The sequence below is a fragment of the Cervus canadensis genome, chromosome 10 (genome assembly GCF_019320065.1).
Source record: "Cervus canadensis isolate Bull #8, Minnesota chromosome 10, ASM1932006v1, whole genome shotgun sequence".
In the NCBI taxonomy this organism is placed as follows: domain Eukaryota; kingdom Metazoa; phylum Chordata; class Mammalia; order Artiodactyla; family Cervidae; genus Cervus; species Cervus canadensis.
Window position 1 is genome coordinate 52,457,748 of NC_057395.1, and position 20,829 is coordinate 52,478,576.

General features: G+C 38.4%; 1 protein-coding gene across 6 annotated transcripts in view; it reads left to right on the forward strand.

Annotated features, from left to right (window-relative positions):
• The window catches only part of LOC122448418 (tyrosine-protein phosphatase non-receptor type substrate 1-like), a 120,863-nt gene that overhangs the window by 83,795 nt on the left and 16,239 nt on the right, over positions 1 to 20,829 (forward strand). Inside the window, exon 1 of one of the 6 annotated variants that reach the window (XM_043479705.1) lies at positions 9,005 to 9,156. The exons of the other annotated variants lie outside the window; for them this stretch is intronic. Within the exon in view, the coding sequence (XP_043335640.1) occupies positions 9,084 to 9,156 (73 nt within the window). The 5' untranslated portion in view covers positions 9,005 to 9,083. Of the gene's footprint in view, positions 1 to 9,004; positions 9,157 to 20,829 lie in introns of those variants that run through there. 6 annotated transcript variants of the gene reach the window in all.

Consider the following 20,829-nt stretch of genomic DNA (forward strand, 5'->3'; position numbering starts at 1 on the left):
CTTTTAAAACTACTATCCTGCATTTGGTGTCCATAATTTCAAACGTGATTTTATTCTTCTGTAATTTTGTATAAATCCTCAAGGAATTTATATTACTTGCATCTCTTAAATGTCATATAAATTCTATTACACTGTATAACAGCATTTATTTTTTATACTTAACAAAGTTTGTGGGTTTTGTTCATGCTGATGTTCAAATTACATTGCTCTATAGTTTCTATTTTAAGAATATGCTGCAATGTATTGATTCTTCTTGTGATGGGTATTAACACTTTATCTAATGTTTTGCTAGTACAATTTTACACAAATATTTTTCTCTTTTCTTCCTTGGCACATACGGGAGAGTCCCTCTTTCTTTGGTGTGATCCACAGAGTGGACTGTTGGTATCATTTGGAGAGCTGTTATTAAAAAAAAAAAGAGGTTTTGATCTTGATCAAGTTTTATTCTTTCAATTTATGTCTTTGATATCATTATTTGTGTGTGTGTGTTTGTGTGTGTGCTAGTATATAGGTTGCGATATTATTTTTTTTCTTCCACAAAGATCAATTATCCAGCACTCACTGATGGGCACTGCCACTTTGCCATGCATCATTTCCATAAATTTCTGGTTCTTTTAATAAGGATTTTGTTCCTTTGAGCTCCTTGGCTCTCTCTGACCAAACTACTCTATCTTAGTTAGATTGACATTATAATAATTTTTGATATCACAGTGGGGCAAAATTTCCCACCTTTGCTTGTTGTTTAAAATGGTCATGGCTATTTTTGTCCCAAATGCATTTTGCTTTGTTTTCTGCTTTTTTAAAAATGAAGTATAGTCGATTTACAGTATTATGTTAAAATCAGGAGTACGTAGCAATTCAAGAGTTTTATAAATGAATTCTTTTTAATGGCTGAGAAATATTCCATAGTGTATATGTACCACAGCTTCCTTATCCATTCATCTGCTGATGGGCATCTAGGTTGCTTCCATGTCCTGGCTATTATAAACAGTGTTGTGATGAACATTGGGGTACACGTGTCTCTTTCAGATCTGGTTTCCTCAGTGTGTATGCCCAGGAGTGGGATTGCTGGATCATATGGCAGTTCTATTTCCAGTTTTTTAAGGCATCTCCACACTGTTCTCCTTAGTGACTGTACTAGTTTGCATTCCCACCAACAGTGTAAGAGGGTTCCCTTTTCTCCACACCCTCTCCAGCATTTATTGCTTGTAGACTTTTGGATAGCAGCCATTCTGACTGGTGTGTAATGGTACCTCATTTGAATCAGTTCTAATGAGATGGATGAAACTGGAGCCCATTATACAGAATGAAGTAAGCCAGAAAGATAAACACCAATACAGTATACTAACACATATATATGGAATTTAAAAAGATGGCAACAATAACCCTATATGAAAAACAGAAAAAGAGACAGAGATGTACAGAACAGACTTTTAGACTCTGTGGGAGAAGGCAAGGGTGGGATGTTCTGAGAGAATAGCACTAAAACAAGTATACTATCAAGTGTGAAACAGATCACCAGCCCAGGTTGGATGCATGAGACAAGTGCTCAGGGCTGGTGCACTGGGAAGACCCAGAGGGATGGGATGGAGAGGGAGGTGGGAGGGGGGATCAGGATAGGGAACACATGTAAATCCATGGCCGATTCATGTCAATGTATGGCAAAAACCACTACAATATTGTAAAGTAATTAGCCTTCAACTAATAAAAATAAATGGGGAAAAAAATAAAGATGATGCAATATATGGACAACCCTCTGGTGGAAAGGAAGGTGTTAGTAATTTTTGTTATTCAATGTGAATAAAATTAAGGCCATTAAAAAAAAAGTTTTATAGGTTTTATTCCATTTTAAAGTTACTACAGGAGGGGATCGGGTCTTTCCCGCCAGAGCGTGGCCTCAGCCACGTTGGTCCCCTCAGCCTCCTTCGTGTCCTTTCCCTGGGACAACGCAGGGTGACGCAGGGCTGGGAGCTGGGACTGGCAGCTTTTCCGGCCCGAGGGACCGTCCCCATCCTCTAACGTCTGAGCAGCCTGTACCCTGCGTGCAAGGTCGCAGTTTGCAGAAATAATAAAAGGGCATCATCAACAGCTCATGCATTACCTTCATGTGGACCCAGAGTGCAAGCCCAGATGAAGAGCAGACACTGACCTCACACTTCTGATAGGTGCAGTCAGAAAATCAAAGGGCGTGATCAACAGCTCATTTAGCCTTGGTGTGGCCCCAGAGTACAAACAGAGATGAAGAGCAGACACTGACTTCACACTTCTGATAGTGGGTCAGTCATGTCTGCCTCTTTGCAACCCCACCGACTGCATCACGCCAGGCTTCCCTGGCCATCAGCAACTCCTGGAGCCTGCTCAAACTCATGTCCATTGAGTTGGTGATGCCATCCTACCATCTCATCCTCTGTGGTCCCCTTTTCTGCCTGCTTTCAATCTTTCAGGTATACTTAGTTACTGCAGTTGTTCATCGTAGAGATGAGAAGAGTTCTGTCTGTGTGATTCATGTATCAATCTATTCGTGAGTTTCAACACCTCTGAACTCAGTTTAAAACTCAAGCCCAGAAAGGCCGTTAGTTTACAGGATCCGATTCACACATCGGATGGGTATGCAACAGAACTCCCATGTGTACTTTGTGTTTTAATCCTGTGCCTTTTACAAAGATGAGTTTCCTAAGTGTTTTAAATGAATTTATGCTAGTGCCATGGAAATGCGTTATTAACACTATTAGTGAGCAAAGGCAGGGTTACTTTAGTAACCTGAAACCTTTTAAATCTATCAAAGTAGCCTGATATTTTCACAAACCCTAGAGCTAGGAAAGATTCTGAGGTGATCTTGTTTATCCCCTGGGTTGCTGAAGGAAAAACCTTCTGTGCTGGAGTCTCTGAAGGACGATATGAAACTCCGCATGTGAAATGTATTTTGTTATATAGCCCCTTCTAGTTAAGAAACTTTGTTTACACCTTATTGAAATCTCTGTTGAGAAGGTTCCAGTAGAAACTCATTTGTCGTTTCTTTATAGGAGGAAAACTAGTACTGTCAAATGCCTATTCTGTATTATTATTCTGGTTATAACACAGGGTAGGCTCAGTAATATGAAAGAGGAATAGGTTATTATTTGTTTGTAATTGTAATATTAGGTTGGTGCAAAAATATTTGCACTTTTGCATTGTTGAACTTTGCCCTTTATATTGGCATACATTGTTTAATAAATGTGGTTATGTTATACATAAAAAAATAAAGTTATTATAAAATAATGGCTATATTTCCTTGTGCTGTACGATATGTCCTTGTTGCTAATTTATACAGAGTAATTTGTAGCTCTTAGTTTCATAACTCTACCCTTCCATAACCCTATCCCCTTCTCTCTCCCCACTGGAAACTACTAGTTTGTTCTCTATATCTGAGTCTGTTTCTGCTTTGTTACATACATTCATTTATATTATTTTTTTATAGCACAAGTGATAACATAGATTATTTGTCCTTCTCTGTCTAACTTATTTCACTAAGTATAATACCCTGCCAGTCCATCCACATTGTTGCAAATGGCAGAATTTCATTCTTTTTTTTAAATGCCTGAGTAATATTCCATTGTATACCACATTTTCTTTATTTATCTGTTGATAGACAATTAGACTGCTTCCATTCCTCAGCTATTGTCACTAAAGCTGTTATTAATATTGAGGTGCATATATCTTTCTGGATTAATGTTTCTGTTTTCTTTGGATAGACTGGAATTGCTGGAAAATACGGTAGCTCTCTTTTTAACTTTTTGAGGTACCTCCATGTTGTTTTCCACAATGACTGCACCAATTTACAGTTCCACCAACAGTGTATGAGTGTTCGCCTTTCTCCACACTTTTACCTGTATTGTTATTTGTAGAATTTTTGATGATAGTCATTTTGACAGGTGTCAGGTGACGTCTCACCATGGCCTTAATTTGCATTTCTCTAATGATTAACAATACTGAGCATCTTTTCCTGTGAGTATTGCCATGTGTATGTCTTCTTTGGAAAATGTCTACTCAGGTCTTTTATCGGTTTTTATTTATACTGAGTTTTATGATCTATTTATATATTTTAGACATATTTATATATTTTGGATATATTGGCCATACTATATGCAAAATATTTTCCTCCATTCATTAGGTTGTGTTTTCACTTTGTCGATGATTTCCTTTGATGTGCAAAAGCTTTCAATTTTAATTAGGTCCCATTTGTTTATATTTGCTTTTGCTTCTTTTGTGTTAGGAGACAGATCTCAAAAATATTGCTACAATTTATGTCAAAGAATGTTCTGCCTATGTTCACTTCTAGGATTTATATGGCTTCCATGTTGCATTTAGTTCTTTAATCCATTTACAGTTATTTTTGTGTATAGAAAGTAAACAGATTTCTGTACATTAATCGTCTATTCTGAAACTTAACTGAGTTCATATTTTAATTATAATAACTTTTTTTGTGGTGATATTAGGATTTTGTCTTCAGTTCAGTTCAGTCACTCAGTCATGTCTGACTCTTTGCGACCCCATGGACTACAGCACACCAGGCCTCCCTGTTCATCACCAACTCCCAGAGTTTACTCAAACTCATGTTCATTGAGTCAGTAATGCCATCCAACCATCTCATCCTCTGTTGTCCCCTTCTTCTCCCATCTTCATCTTTCCCAGAATCAGGGTCTTTTCAAATAAGCCAGCTCTTCGCATCAGGTGGCCACAGTATTGGAGTTTCAGCTTCAACATCAGAATTTTGTCTAGATAATGTCATATCATCTGAAAATAGTGACAGGTTTACTTTTTCCTCTTCCAATTATGATGGCTTTTATACTTTTCTTGTCTGATTGCTCTGGATAGTCTTCCGAGACTATGCTTAATATTATTAGAATTGGTAAGGGTGGGCATCCTTATCTTGTTCCTGAACGTAATGGGAAGGCTTTTCCTGAATGCACTGGGAAGGCTTTCAGCTTTTCATCATTTAGTATGATGCTAACTCTGGATTTGTCATAAATGGCCTTTATTTTGTTGAGACATATTTCCTTTGTACGAACTTTGATGAGAATTTCTAGCATGAATGGATGTTGAAATGGTTTCAACAACAAAAAAAAAGTTTTTTTTCTGTTTCTGTTGAGATGATCATGTAATTTTTATCCTCAATTTTGTTAATGTGGTACATTGCATTAATTGATCTGTGAATATTGAACCATCCTTGCTTCCCTGGGACAAATTCCACCTGCACGTGGTATATGATCTTTCTCATATATTGTTGAATCAGTTTTGTTAATATTCTATTGAGGATTTTTCATACTCATCAGGGATGTTGGGCTGTTATGATCTTTTTTTTTTATTGTGTGTTATCTGTTTTTTATGTCACAGTAATGGTAAACTCATAGAATGAATTTGTATATATTCTGTCTTCTTCAATCTCTGAAATAGTTTAAGAAGTATAGCATTAACTTTTCTTTATATTTCTGGTAATATTCCCCTATGAAGCCATCAAGTTCTAGCTTTTAGGTGTGCTGGTAATTTAAAATCCAATTTCACTACCCATGATTAGTGTTCAGATTATCTATTTCTTCCTGATTCAGTCTTGAAAGGTTGTATGTTTTTAGAAACTTGTCCATTTCTTCTAGGTTGTCAAACTTGTTGCTATAACTGGTCATCATACTCTCATGACTTTTTTGCATTTCTCTGATATCAATTGTTATTTCTCTTTGTAGTTTCTTATTTTGTTTCAGTCCACTCCCTTTTCTTCTTGATGAGCCTGTCTAAAGGTTTATCAATTTTGTTTATCTTTTCCAAAATCCAGCTCTGTGCATTCATGCATGCTAAGTCACTTCAGTTGTGTCTGACTATTTGTGACCCCATGCACTGTAGCTCACCAGGCTCCTCTGTCCACAGGAGTCTCCAGGCAAGGACACTTGAGTAGGTTACCATGCCCTCCTCCAGGGAATCTTCCTGTCCTAAGGATCAAAACTGAGTCTCTTATGTCTCCTGCATTGTTGGGTTCTTTACCACTAATGTCACCTGGAAAGCCCAAAAACCTGTTCTAGATTTCATTTATCTCTTCTGTTGTTTTTTGGTCTCTATTTTAGTTATATCTTCCCTGATCTTTATTATTTCCTTCCTTCTGCTGACATTTGGCTTTGTCTGTTTTCCCTTTTCCAGTTCTTTTAGGTGGTAGATTAGGTAGTTTATTTGATATTTTCCATATATCTTGAGCTGGGCCTATATTGCTATAAACTTCCCTTATCAAACTACTTTAGCTACATCTCGTAGATTTTGGAAAGTTGCATTTTTATTTTCCCTTGCTCATGATATTTTCTGATTTCCTCTTTGATTTTTTTTCATCATCTCCAGATGTTTGTGCTTTTCCCACTTTTTTCCCTGTAATTGATCACTACTTCCATATCATAGTGATTGTCAAAAATGCTTACTCTTTCTAAATGGGTGCTTCTGTATTAGGTGAATATATGTTAGTGAGTTTAATAGCCTCTTCTCGTATTGATTGATTTATCCTTATACAATGCCTTTTGGTCTTTTGTTTTAGCCTTTGCTTTAAAGTCTACTTTGTCTTTTATGAGTATTGACATCCCTTTTTTCTTGGCATTCCATTTGTATAAAATTTAATTGTCATCCCCTCAGTTTCAGTCTCCAAATGCACTTTAGAATCACACTTTCAAATTTCATGAAAAATTGTTTTAAAATTATTTTTTTGATCAGACTGCATTTATATATTAATTTGAGAAAATTGAAATCTTTTCTAATATTCAGTTTTCTCATTCATGATTTGATATATCTCTATTAATTTGTTTTAAAATTTTTTTTTCATTTATTTTTATTAGTTGGAGGCTAATTACTTTACAATATTGTAGTGATTTTTGCCATACATGGATATGAATCAGCCATGGATTTACATGTGTTCCCTATCCTGATCCCCCCTCCCACCTCCCTCTCCATCCTATCCCTCTGGGTCTTCCCAGTGCACCAGCCCTGAGCACTTGTCTCATGCATCCAACCTGGGCTGGTGATCTGTTTCACCCTCGATAGTATACTTGTTTCAATGCTGTTCTCTCAGAACATCCCACCCTCGCCTTCTCCCACAGAGTCCCAAAGTCTGTTCTGTACATCTGTGTCTCTTTTTCTGTTTTGCATATAAGGTTATCGTTACCATCTTTTTAAATTCCATATATATGCATTAGTATACTGTATTGGTGTTTATCTTTCTGGCTTACGTCACTCTGTATATTTTTTTTTTCACTCTGTATATTTTAAATTTACATTTTTGCAATTGCTTTTTCCCTGAATGATCTTATGTATCTCTAGTTACAGCTATTATTAATGCTTTCTTATTCATAGAATTTTAAAAAATTATTATTACTGTTTTTAATAGTTTTGACTACTGTATAGGATTATAATTGAAGTAGATCATGAACGTTAGATCAAGCCATGTTACAGAACTTTTACCATTGCTAACAGTAAGGGCATTCTTTTTATGTGTAACTCTCTTAAAATTAAATCTCCAAACATCCAAATAGTTTTATCTTTATCAAAGACTCATATGCAAACAGTTTACAAGTCCAATAGTTCTACATATGAAGTTATACATATGAAAACTAGAGTCTCTAAATTCCTGCCATTTCCACTTCTGAGAGGAAGCCAACTTCAACTCTTTCAACTAATTATTTTAGTCACCTGTCATAAAACATGCTTATTGCTATGTCTTGAAATCTCACTGTTAGGCCTTATTCATAGAAATCTCAGTATGGAAGCCAGGGAGGTAATATTCTGTTACTCCTGACCTCATGTCACACATGCACATCTTATTCTTTATCACTCTAATATAATTATAATCTTGAATATGCTAATAGACAGTGTCTATGTTATGACTATGAAATTATTTTTTATAGTATAGCTGAATTTGTTACATTCTTAGTTTTAGCTTATGTTGATCCTGTCTTGTGTATGTTTGTGTAACCACTAGCATGGTCAGATGCAGAATATTCCATAAGCACCAAGTCTCCTATGTGCTAGCCCTTTAAAATAACAAATACCCCACCAAACCAAAACTCTTGCAAATGCCTTTCTGTTTTCTCTCTATATATAATTTTGGGAATGTTATACAAGTAGAGTTAATATTTTGAGGCTGGTTTTGTTCACTCAACATAATGCCTTTAAGAGATTTATAATTGCCACACCCATACATAGCTCATTCCTTTGGGTTGCTGAGTAGTAGATCCTCATACGGAAAGGTTGTTCACTTATTTTTAGATATTTTGATTTCTTCCACTTTTCTGTTCAAAGTAAATCTTTTACAACATTTGTACACAGGTTTTGCGTGGACACTATTTCCATTTCTCTGGAATAAATGCCTTAGAGTGTAATTTCTGGATCATGCAATCTACTTCCTCTCCTTATAGTGGAAAATGATTCCTTTTTTTGGATTCAGTACATAACCTGAATAGTTGTGAGGTCCACATTGCACTGTTCATTTGGGCTAAGTTTTGCCAGTTACATTGATAAAATGTTGGAATAAGAAATCATTTCAAGAGCACATCTGGTTCCATCGCAAAGTTGAGAAGGCCCTGGTGAGCCCCCTTCCTTTATCCAGGTCAGTCAGTAGATCTTCACTGAGGCAGGTGCAGAATGAGACTGAAATCCAGTCACAACTTAGGGTCCTGGAATTAGGACTCTGGAACCCAGCCCCCAGCCACAGATCCTTCTTGGGATCTGTGAGTTTTCCTGGGGCTCCCAACTAAGAATCACCATAAACGTGGAGAGGAACCCAGTGGAGGCAACAGAGACCCTGGGTACGGAGAGAGTTTTATTTCTGCTAGGCCTGTTCAGTCTCTGAAAATGTAAGATGAGTAGCTAGCCACATTTTCTGCCTGATTTCTATATCACATCCGAAATAGGAACTGTCTTGAACCTAGAAATGTATTGGAATCTCATAGTCATTTGACCCTATCATAGGCACTTCCTCTTATATCATGAGGGGTGGGGCTTCTTTCCTTTCCACAGAGCACAAAAGTTCATGTTCTCCCAGCTCACACATTTGGACAGAGCAGATTCCTCAGGCCTCCACGATGCCCATCCTTGCCTCCTCATTACACACTCCTCCTCCTTGCCTGCTAATGATTCTACTGCTGGGATTAATAGGTGAGCATTTCTTGGGGTAGAATCCCCTCTCCCTGCCCTCTGGACTTCCCCACTGCCCTGCACTTTTAAAGTCTCCATGTAAACCTGGGTGTGCCACCAAGGACAGCTGCAGAAGGCCAAAGACTGGGCATTATCTGAAAGCATGAAATCAGGGATTTGAGTGTTTTTTCTATGGATCCATCACCTCCAGCTGCTTAGCAGAAGTATCCAAACGTTTAGATGATGTTTCAAATACCAGCAATGACAAATCTATGTGCGTTAACTTGTATAATCCTCACAACATCCCATGTGATAAATGACTATTACTCCCAAATTGCAGATGGGGAGATTGAGGCAGAGAGTAACTTGCCCGATATTAACTGACCTAAGGCAGTGTAGCATGAGATTCAAATCTAGAGTGTCCAGCTCATTGATTCTTTTAATCATATCATGCAACTCAGCTTCTCAGAGAATCCTAATGGCAGAAAAATCAGAAGATACTGAGAAATAAACAATAATTTAGTCTTCACCCATCATGCCACTCAGAGAACAGAAGCATTCAAATCTTGCATTGTGTACTCCCAAGTTTTGGTCAGTGATGTGTTGGATGGTTCCCATGTATTGAAGTTTGCACTGAGTCTTTAACAGGTATTGTAATTTCATTTGATCCTCAAAACAACCTGTATACTACAATGTTAGGCTATTCTCTAATACATGTTTGTGGATGCATGTATTTGTGTGTGTGTGTGTGTGTGTGTGTGTGTGAGGAAGTCTTCCAGACACATGGGATTTCAAAAAGACTTCTTTAATTTTTAAGTCTACATGAAATGATATAAACATGTGTTGAGTTTTTGCTGTCTTTCAACAACATACCTGCTTTCTCCTTCTCTATAAACCTCTCTCACCCAAACTGTTACTTAAGACAAGAAAACTTCTCTCCTGGTAAATGAGTAGAATTTTATGCATTGCTATCTTAGAGTCCCCTCTTCCATGCTGGTTAAGGGTGAGGAGGAATGAAGGCTAAAAAGGACTCAGAGACTCTTACCTATATGATCTGTATATCTGTATCTATATCTGTAATTATAACCACATCCCTGTCTATAACTTTATCGATATCACCTAATGCTAGTTGAAGCTTCCATTCCTCAGGACATCTAATGAGTAATAACAATTTGTTTTCTTAAACATTCATCATGGGCCAGAGTTGGAAATTCCCATGGTTGCTAACTCACGTGATCATTATATCCAAGGTAGATTCTCTTGTCATCCTTACCGTATAGATAATAAAACTGAGCAAGGAGAAGTTCAAGGATACTCAGTGTTAGCTGATAGAGGTATGGTTTGAACTCAAGACATCTGGTAGTAGGGCTCATGAGTTTAACCATTGCTCTTCTTGATACTGTGGCCCTTCTTCCATCCCAAGATATTTCTGTGGCTTCTGCCAATGGGTCTGATGAAGGGGAAGGGTTGGGTAGAGGGTTTGTGGTTTTCTTCTCCTGGGCTCTTTTTTTGCTTCCTCATACAAGCAAGTTCCTTTTTTGTTTCCTCATACAAGCAAGTTCCTTTTATTTTTCACCAAGTTATTTACATGGGAAACTCAACTTCTGACACAATTTCTACAGAGATTAACTGCTTAAAGTAGAGCTCATTGTCTTGGGGAGATGTCACACTGGGCAGTTCACATATCATATGAATATTACTTTGATATTTAGTATATGGCAGGAAGGAACTTGGGGTGAATTGTTGAGTAAAAGAGACTAATTGCCCTCATTGATGTTTGTCTTAGTGAAAGAAATGACAATAAACAATAGACTTATAATTCAGCAAATAATACAGAATATTAGAAAGTGCTACATGTTAGAAAAGAATAGCTGACATGTAAAAAATGAAATTAGTTTGTCCTTTAACTTCATACACAAAAATGAGCTCAAAATGCATTAAAGACCTAAATTTGAGACTTAACACTATAAAGCTCCTATAGAAAAATATAAGCAGAACACTCTTTGACATAGAACAATATCCTTTTTGATCTATCTCCCAGAATAATGGAAATAAAAACAAAAAGAAACAAAGGAGACCTACTTAAACTCAGAAGTGTTTGCATAATAAAGAAACAACAAACAAAATGAAGGACAACCCACAAATTGAGAGAAAATATTTGTAAATGGTGTGACTGAAAATGGGCCAGTCACCAAAATTTACAAACAGCTCATGACACTTAATAGAATCAAAGCAAAAAACCACTCAAAAAATTAGCAGAAGATGTAAATAGACATCTCTCCAAAGAAGATATACAGTTGGCCAATAGGTACCTGAAAAGATGTCAACAAAATTATTAGAAAAATGCAAATCAAAACTAAAGTGAGATATCACTTCATACCGGTGAATGGCTTTCATCAAAAACCCACAAATAATAAATTCTGGAGCCAGTGTGGAGAGAAGGGAACCCTCCTACACTGTTGGTAGGAATGTAAATTGGTACCGCTACTATAGAGAACAGTATTCACTCAGTTGCTCAGTGATGTCTGGCTCTTTATGACTCTTGGACTGTAGCCCACCAGGCTCCTCTGTCCATGGAATTTTTCAGGCAAGAATACTGGACTTGGTTGCCATTCCTTACTCAAGGGATCTTCCCGACCCAGAGATTGAACCCATGTCTCTTTGGTCTCTTGCATTGGCCTTTACCACTGTGCCACCTGGGAAGCCCCAGAGAACAGTATGGACGTTCCTCAGAAAACTAAAAATGGAGCTACCACCCTGCAACCCCAGTCCTGGCCATATATCCGGGCATGAGCTACCCTATGACCCTGCAATCCCAGTCCTGGGCATGATCTGAAAAGATACATGCACCCCAGTGTTCACTGCAGCACTGTTTACAATAGCCAAGACATGGAAGCAAGCTAAACATCCATCAGCAGAGGAATGGATAAAGATGTGGTATGTATATATGATCAGTCCTCAGCCATAAAAAGAATGAAATAATGCCATTTGGAACAACATGGATGGACCCAGAGAGTATCATACTGAGTGAGGTAAGTCAGAGAAGGAGAAATATCATGACATCCCTTATATGTGGAATCTATAAAGACATGATACAAATGAACTACAAAACAGAAACATACTCACAGACTTCAAGAATGAGCTTATGGTTGTGGGAAGAAGAATGGGGGGAAGGGATAGTTGTACAGTTTGGGATGGACACATACAGTCTGCTGTACTTAAAATGTAAAATCAACTGTATAGCACATGGAACTCTGCTCAATGTTATGGGGCAGCCTGTATGAGAGGGGAGGTTGGGGATGAATGAATATATGCATATGTATGGCTGAGTCCCTTCACTGAAACTATTACAGCATTGTTTGTTAATTGGCTGTACCCCAATACAAAATTAAAAATTAAAAAGGAAACAAAACAAAGATTAATTGGATAACTGAATTGAGAGAATTTGTTGGGTGGGATGTATTTTAAACCTGGTAGTCTTGCATGGGCATCACAGAGATGGGGAAGTTTGAAAGAAAGTTCTGGGGTAAGCATTGTGGTTATCTCGGGGAGGAGCCTTCCTGACAGGGAGCAGCATGTGCAGAGGCCCTGAGAGTAGAATCATCCTCCTGTGATGAAGGATTTGGCTTTTGCCCTGAGTGAAACTATTGCCATTGTGGTTTTGAAGAGAGAAGTGACTTGGTCTGACATGAGTTTTAATTTATTTGAGCATTTGATTGACAACAGACTACACAGGGAGCCTCCCTGGCGGCTCAGCTGGTAAAGAGTCCACCCGCAATGCAAGAGACCCTGGTTCAATTCCTGGGACAGGAGATCCCCTGGAGAAGGGATAGGCTACCCACTCCAGTATTCTTGCCTGGCAAATCGCCACGGACAGAGGAACCTGGCGGGCTACAGTCAATAGGGTCTCAAAGAACTGGACACAACTGAGCGACGAATCACAGCACAGCACAGCAGGGATGACGCAGGATGTTGATAGAAGCAACTAGAGCATTTGAAGTCATAACATTCATTCAAAAAAAGTAAAAATGGCTTGCACTGAACAGTAGCTAGTAGAGATAAGAGAAAGAGGTCAGATACTGGATGCACACTAATGAGGAGGCAATAGGATTTTCTGATGCATAGGACTTGGGATGGGAGAGAAAAACTTCAAGGTTTTGATAATTGAACATCTGAAAGAAGAACTGTGGCTCAGCTGAAATATAGCGGGTGTGGGGGAAATTCATGTCAGTGTTAGATGTGTTAACTGTGAGATGTTTATTTCTGTCCAGAAAGTATGACAAGTTGATAGTTAGACATACAAGGTCAGAGTTCTGGAAAAATGCCTGGGTAATTGGAGAGTTATTGATATACAGTTGGCAGAATTTTTGCGATCTCCTGGCTCCTCTCACCCCTCTGATTCCTAGTCTCTTCTCCCTCTTCCTGTCCCTCCATTTCTCCCTCCAAAGTTCGTTCACGTTTCTTCCCATTTTTGTCTTAGCAGTGCAACTTCCACAACCTCACTTTTTCTCTCCAGACTTAACAATCTAAATCAACTGAAGCTGCTGGCACATCGTAAGACCTGCCCTGTAATAGTATGTCCCCTCCTTGGGAGGTATGATTGGTTAGAAATAGCGCTTAGTGCATGGGTTTATCGGCTCACACTCTGCAAGGTTGAACTACAAAGGGGTAGGGAAGAAATAGAAAAGAAGCCAGGGTTTGTTTTGAGCCCAAAGCAGTCTGCTCCTCTTATTTACATCCCTGGAATGAAACCCATGCTTGTTTAATAGAACATTTCAGATAAGAGGGATTGTGTTTGTATTTCTCTATACCTTCAGAAAGTGGATAGTCAATGAGGCAGTGAAATCAAGTGGATAGCTTAAACCTGTAGTGAAATAATTGGCCCAATGGTGACTCATGGCTATTCAACTCATAACTTGCTGTCCAATCATAATCAATCACCCAGATTCTTTTTTTAAACATTTTATTTTATATTGGAATATTCTCAATTAAAAATACAATGATAGTTTCAGGTAGACAGTATAGGGACTTAACCATATGTACATTTGTCTCCATTCTCACACTAATTCTTCTCCCATCCAGACTGCTACATAACATTGATCAGAGTTCCTTGTGCCCTACACTTGCATATACACAATGCAATACATTGCATTAACTCTATAGATTACGTCGGGTCAGTCAGTCAGTTCAGTCACTCAGTCATGTCCGACTCTTTCCAAGCCATGGATTGCAGCATGCGAGGCTTCCCTGTCCATCACCAACTCCCAGAGCATGCACAAACTCATATCCATTGAGTTGGTGACGCCATCCATTTTATCCTCTATCATCCCCTTCTCCTCCTGCTTTCAATCTTTCCCGGCATCAGGGTCTTTCCAGTGAGCGAGTTCTTTCCATCAAGAGGCCAAAGTATTGGAGTTTCAGCTTCAGCATCAGTCCTTCCAGTGAATATTCAGAACTGATTTCCTTTAAGAATGACTGCTTGGATCTCCTTGCAATCCAAGGGACTCTCAAGAGTCTTCTCCAACACCACAGTTCAAAAGCATCAAATGTTCATCACTCAGCTTTCTTTATAGTCCAACTCTCACATCCATACATGACTACTGGAAAAACCATAGCTTTGACTAGATGGACCTTTGTTGGTAAAGTAATGTCTCTGCTTTTTAATATGCTGTCTAGGCTTGTCATAGCTATTCTTCCAAGGAGCAAGCACCTTTTAATTTCATGGCTGCAATCACCATCTGCAATGATTTTGGAGCTCAAGAAGGTAAAGTGCCACTGTTTCCATTGTTTCCCTATCTATTTGCCTAAAGTGATGGGACCAGATGCCATGATCTTAGTTTTTTGAATGTTGAGTTTTAAGTCAACTTTTTCACTCTTCTCTTTCACTTTCATCAAGAGGTTCTTTAGTTCTTCTTCGCTTCTTGCCATAAGGGTGGTGTCATCTGCATATCTGAGGTTATTGATTTTTCTCCCAGCTATTTTGATTTCAGCTTGTGCTTCATCCAGCCTGGCATTTCGCATGATGTACTCTGCATATAAGTCAAATAAGCAGGGTGACAATATACAGCCTTGACGTGCTCCTTTCTCAATTTGGAACCAGTCTATTGTTCCACGTTCAGGTCTAACTGTTGCTTCTTGACCTGCACACAGATTTCTCAGGAGGCAAGTAAGGTGGTCTGGTATTCCCATCTCTTGAAGAATTTTCCACAGTTTGTTGTCATCCACACAGTCAAAAGGCTTGGCATAGTCAATAAAGCAGAAGTAGATGTTTTTCTGGAACTCTTTCTTTTTGATGATCCACCAGATGTTGGCAATTTGATCTCTGGTTACTCTGCCTTTTCTAAATCCAACTTGAACATCTATAAGTTCACAATTCACATACCACTGAAGCCTGGCTTGGAGAATCTTGAGTATTACTTTACTAGCATGTGAGATGAGTGCAACTGTGCAATAGTTTGAACATTCTTTGGCATTGCCTTTCTTTGGGATTGGAATGAAAACTGACCTTTTCCAGTCCTGTGGCCACTGATGAGTTTTCCAAATTTGCTGGCATATTGAGTGCAGCACTTTCACAGCATCATCTTTTAGGATTTGAAATAGCTCAACTGGAATTCCATCACCTCCACTAGCTTTGTTTGTAGTGATGCTTCCTAAGGCCCACTTGACTTCATATTCCAGGATGTCTGGCTCTAGGTGAGTGATCACACCATCGTGCTTATCTGGGTCATGAAGATGTTTTTGTATAGTTCTTCTGTGTATTCTTGCCACCTCTTCTTAATATCTTCTGCTTCTGTTAGGTCCATATCATTTCTGTCCTTTATTGAGCCCATTTTTCATGAAATGTTAACTTGGTATTTCTAATGTTCTTGAAGAGATCCCTAATCTTTCCCATTCTATTGTTGTCCTCTATTTCTTTGCATTGATCTCTGAGGAAGGTTTTCTTATCTCTCCTTGATATTCTTTGGAACTCTGCATTCAGATGGGTATATCTTTCCTTTTCTCCTTTGCCTTTAGCTTTTCTTCTTTTCTCAACTATTTGTAAGGCCTCCTCAGACAACCATTTTGCCTTTTTGAATATCTTTTTCTTGGGGATGGTCTTGATCACTACTTCCTGTACAATGTCATGAACCTCCGTCCATAATTCTTTGGGCACTCTGCCTATCAGATTTTATCCCTGAATCTATTTGTCACTTCCACTGTATGATTGTAAGGGATTTGATTTAGGTCATACCTGAATGGTCTAGTGGTTTTCCCTATTTTCTTTCCATTTAAGTCTGAATTTAAGCCACAGTCAGCTCCCGGTCTTGTTTTTGCTGACTATATAGAGCTTCTCCATCTTTGGCTGCAAAGAATATAATCAAACTGATTTCAGTATTGACCATCTGGTGATGTCCGTGTGTAGAGTCTTTTCTTGTGTTGTTGGAAGAGGGTGTTTGCTATAACCAGTGCGTTCTCTTGGGAAAATTCTGTTAGCCTTTGCCCTCTTCATTTTGTACTCCAAGGCCAAATTTACCTATTACTCCAGGTATCTCTTGACTTCCTACTTTTGCATTCCAGTCCCTCATGATGAAAAGGACATCTTTTTGGGGTGTTAGTTCTAGAAAGTCTTGTATTCAGACCTTAGTGGTTTTGTATTCAGACCTTCAATGTTAGTGGTTGGGACATAGACTTGGATTATTATGATATTGAATGGCTTGCCTTGAAAATGAACAGAGATCATTCTGTCATTTTTAAGATTGCACCCAAGTACTGCATTTTGGACTCTTTTGCTTACTCTGAAGGCTATTTCTTCTAAGGTATTCTTGCCCATAGTAGTAGATGACATGGTCATCTGAATTAGATTCACCTATTCCAGTCCATTTTAGTTCACTGATTCCTCAAATGCCAATGTTCTCTCTTGCCATCTCCTGTTTGACCACTTCCAATTTACCTTGATTCATGGACCTAACATGCCAGGTTCCTATGCAATATTGTTCTTTATAGCATCAGACTTTACTTCCATCACCTGTCATATCCACAAGTGGGCATTGTTTTTGCTTTGGCTCTGTCTCCTTTCTGCAGTTATTTCTCCACTCTTCTCCAGTAGCAATATTGGGCACCTACTGACTAGGGGAGTTCAGCTTCCAGTGTCATATCTTTTTGTCTTTTCTTACTGTTCATGGAGTTCTCAAGGGACGAATACTGAAGTGGTTATTCCCTTCTCCAGTGGACCACGTTTTGCAAAAACTCTCCACCATGACACATCCATTTTTGGTGGTCCTACATGGCATGGATCATAATTTCATTGAGTTAGACAAGGCTGTGGTTCATGTGATCAGTTTGATTAGTTTTCTGTGATTGTGGTTTTCATTCTGTCTGCCCTCTGAAGGATAAAGATAAGAGGTTTATGGAAGCTTCCTGATGGGAGAACTGACTGTGGGGAAAAACTGGGTCTTGTTCTGATGGGTGGGGCCATGCTCAGTAAATCTTTAATCCAACTTTCTGTTGTTGTGCTGGGCTGTGTTCCCTCCCTGTTATTTGACCTGAGACAAAACTATGGTGGGAGTAATGAAGATAATGGTGACCTCCTTCAAAAGATCTTTTGCAGGCACTATTGTATTCAATGCCCCTGACCTTGCAGCATGCCACTGTCGACCCACTCCTCTGCCAGAAACTCTTCTACACTCACAGGCAAGTCTGGATCAGTCTCTTGTGGGGTCACTGCTCCTTTCTCCTGGGTCCTGGGGCACACAAGGTTTTGTTTGTGCCTTCCAAGAGTCTGTTTCCCCAGTCCGGTGGAAGTTCTATAATCAAATCCTGCTGGCCTCCAAAGTCAAATTCTCTGGGGATTCTCTGTCCCTTTGCCAGATCCCCAGGTTGGGAAATCTGCTGTGGGTCCTAGAACTTAACACTGTGTAATTTATTTGGCATAATTGTTCCGCAGTTTGTAGGTTGTCTGCTCAGTGGCTCTATGGTGGGGTTAAGGGTAGTATAGTCACTCTAACAATATTCATTCTTCCAATCTGAGAATGTGGTGTATCTTTCCTTATGTGAAGAACCAGAGATCAAATTGCTAGCATTCATTGGATCATGGTGAAAGCAAGGAAATTCCAGAAAAACATCTACTTCTGTTTCATTGACTAGGCTAAAGCCATTGACTGTGTGGATCACAACAAACTGTGGGAAATTCTCAAAGGGATGGGAATACCATAACACCTTAACTGTCCTCTGAGAAACCTGTATGTGTCTCCAGAAGCAACAGTTAGAACCAAACATGGAACAACAGACTGGTTCCAAATTGGGAAAGGAGTACGTTAAGCCTGTATATTGTCACCCTGCTTATTTAACTTGTATGCAGAGTACACCATGTGAAATGCTGGGCTGGATGAATCACAAGCTGGAATCAAGATTGTTGGGAGAAATATCAACAACCTCAGATATGCAGAGAATAGCACTCTAATGGCAGAAAGTGAAGAGGAAATAAAGGGCCTCTTGATAAGGGTGAAAGAGGAGAGTGAAAAAGCTGACTTGAAACTCTAAATTCAAAAAACTAAGATCATGACATCTGGTCCCGTCACTTCATGGCAGACACAATGGGAGAAAAGTAGAAGCAGTGATAGATTTTATTTTCTTGGGCTCCAAAGTCACCATGGATGGTGACAGCAACCATGAAATTAAAATATGCTCCTTGGAAGAAAAGACAGCATATTAAAAACCAAAAGCATAAGTATAGTCAAAGCTGTGACTTTTCCAGTAGTCATGCACAGATGTGAGAGTTGGACCATAGAGAAGGCTGAGCACTGAAGAACTGATGCTTTGATGTGTGGTGCTGGAGAAGACTCTTGAGAGTCCTTTGGACTGCAAGGAGATCAAAGCAGTCAATCCTAAAGGAAATCAACTCTGAATATTCAATAAAATGACTGATGCTGAAGTTGAAACTCTAGTCCTAGATCCTGATGCTGGGAAAGATTGAAGGCAAAAAAAGGGGGGAGCAGAAGATGAGATAGTTAGCATCACCAACTCAATGGACATGAATTTGAGCAAACTCTGGGAGATAGTGAAGGACAGGGGAGCTTGGCATGCTGCAGTCCATGGGTTTGCAAAGAATTGGACACAAATTATCAACTCAATGACATGTGCCTTCTTCGGTTTCTTTCAACAGCATCTTATAGTTTTCAGAGTACATGTCTTTTATCTACTTAGGAATGTTGATTTTTAGGTATTGTATTTTTTCTGATGTGATGGTAAGTGGGATTGTTTCTTTCATTTTTCTTTCTGATCTTTTGTTGTTGTATAGAAATGTAACAGATTTCTATGTATTAGTTTTATATCCTGCAACTTTATCAAATTCATTGATGAGTTCTATTAGTTTTCTGGTGGCATCTTTTTGTTTGTTTGTTGTCTTTTCTTCACTTTAATGAAGAGAATTTATTACAGTGAGTTCATTAAAGAGTTATTGAAGGATAAAATGCAAACAAAACAAAGCAGTAACATGTCAGTCATGAGTGAGGAAAGAAGCTAGTACACCAAGGGCCTGAGGAGTATAAAGGGAACAGCCAAGCATTTAGGGCAAAGAGAATTTTACTAACCAGTATTGAGTCAGATGAGTATTGAGTAAGATGAACAAAAGACAGAAAATAGAGCAGTGATCTCACCCCAAAAGCAAAGTATTCAAGTGTGGGTTTGGATCAGAAACAATATTTTAATAGGCTAAGCTCTATAGTGAGGAAAGACTATATGTGAGGAGTCCTAGGTATTGACTCCTAGGTATTTTATACTTAGCTAATATGTAGCTATTATAAGTGAAGTTGCTAGCTTAATTTCTTTTTTGGATTCACTGTCACTAATATGTAGGAAAAAAACCTGATTTTTGTGTGGTGACTTTGTATCTCAAAACTTTGCCAAATTTACTTATTAGATTTACCAGTTTTTAATGTTGGAATCTTTAGAATTGCTACATGGAAATCATGTCACACACAAACAAGATCATTTCACTTTTTCCAATTTGAATACCTTTTATACATATTACTTAATTAATTGCTTTTCTCTGAACTTCCAGTATTGTGTTGACTAGAAGTGGCAAAAGTGGGCATGTCTTGTTCCTGATTTTGGAAAAGCTTTCAGAATTACACCATTGATGAGGCTGTTAATGTGGGGTTTTATATACAACTTCATTTATTGGGCAATTTTCCATCTATTTCTAGTTTATTGATTTCTTATCACGAAAAATGTTAACTTTTGTTAAGTCTTTTTTCTGCATTAATTTTTTTTCTCTTTATTCTGTTAAAGTGGTAAAATACATGGTTTGATTTTCATATTGTTGTTTAGTTGCCAGGTCATGCCCGATTCTTTGTGACCCCATGGACTGCAGCACACCAGTGCATATATTTTCATGTGTTGAACCATTTTTATATTTCAGCAATATATCTCAGTTTGTCCGGGTGCATAATTCTTTTAATATGTTATTGAATTGGATTTTCTAACATTTTATTGAGGATTGCTGCATCAACAGTCATGTGAGTTATTGGTCTGTGTCCATTCTTCTATCAATAGATTTAGATCACTTCCGTGTCTTGGCTATTGTGGATAGTGCTATGAACACTGGAGCACATATATCCTTTTGGATCATGTTTTTCTGCAGATTTATGCCCGGAAGTGGATCGTATGATAGCTCTATTTTTAGTTTTTCAAGAAACTTTCATACTATTCTCCACA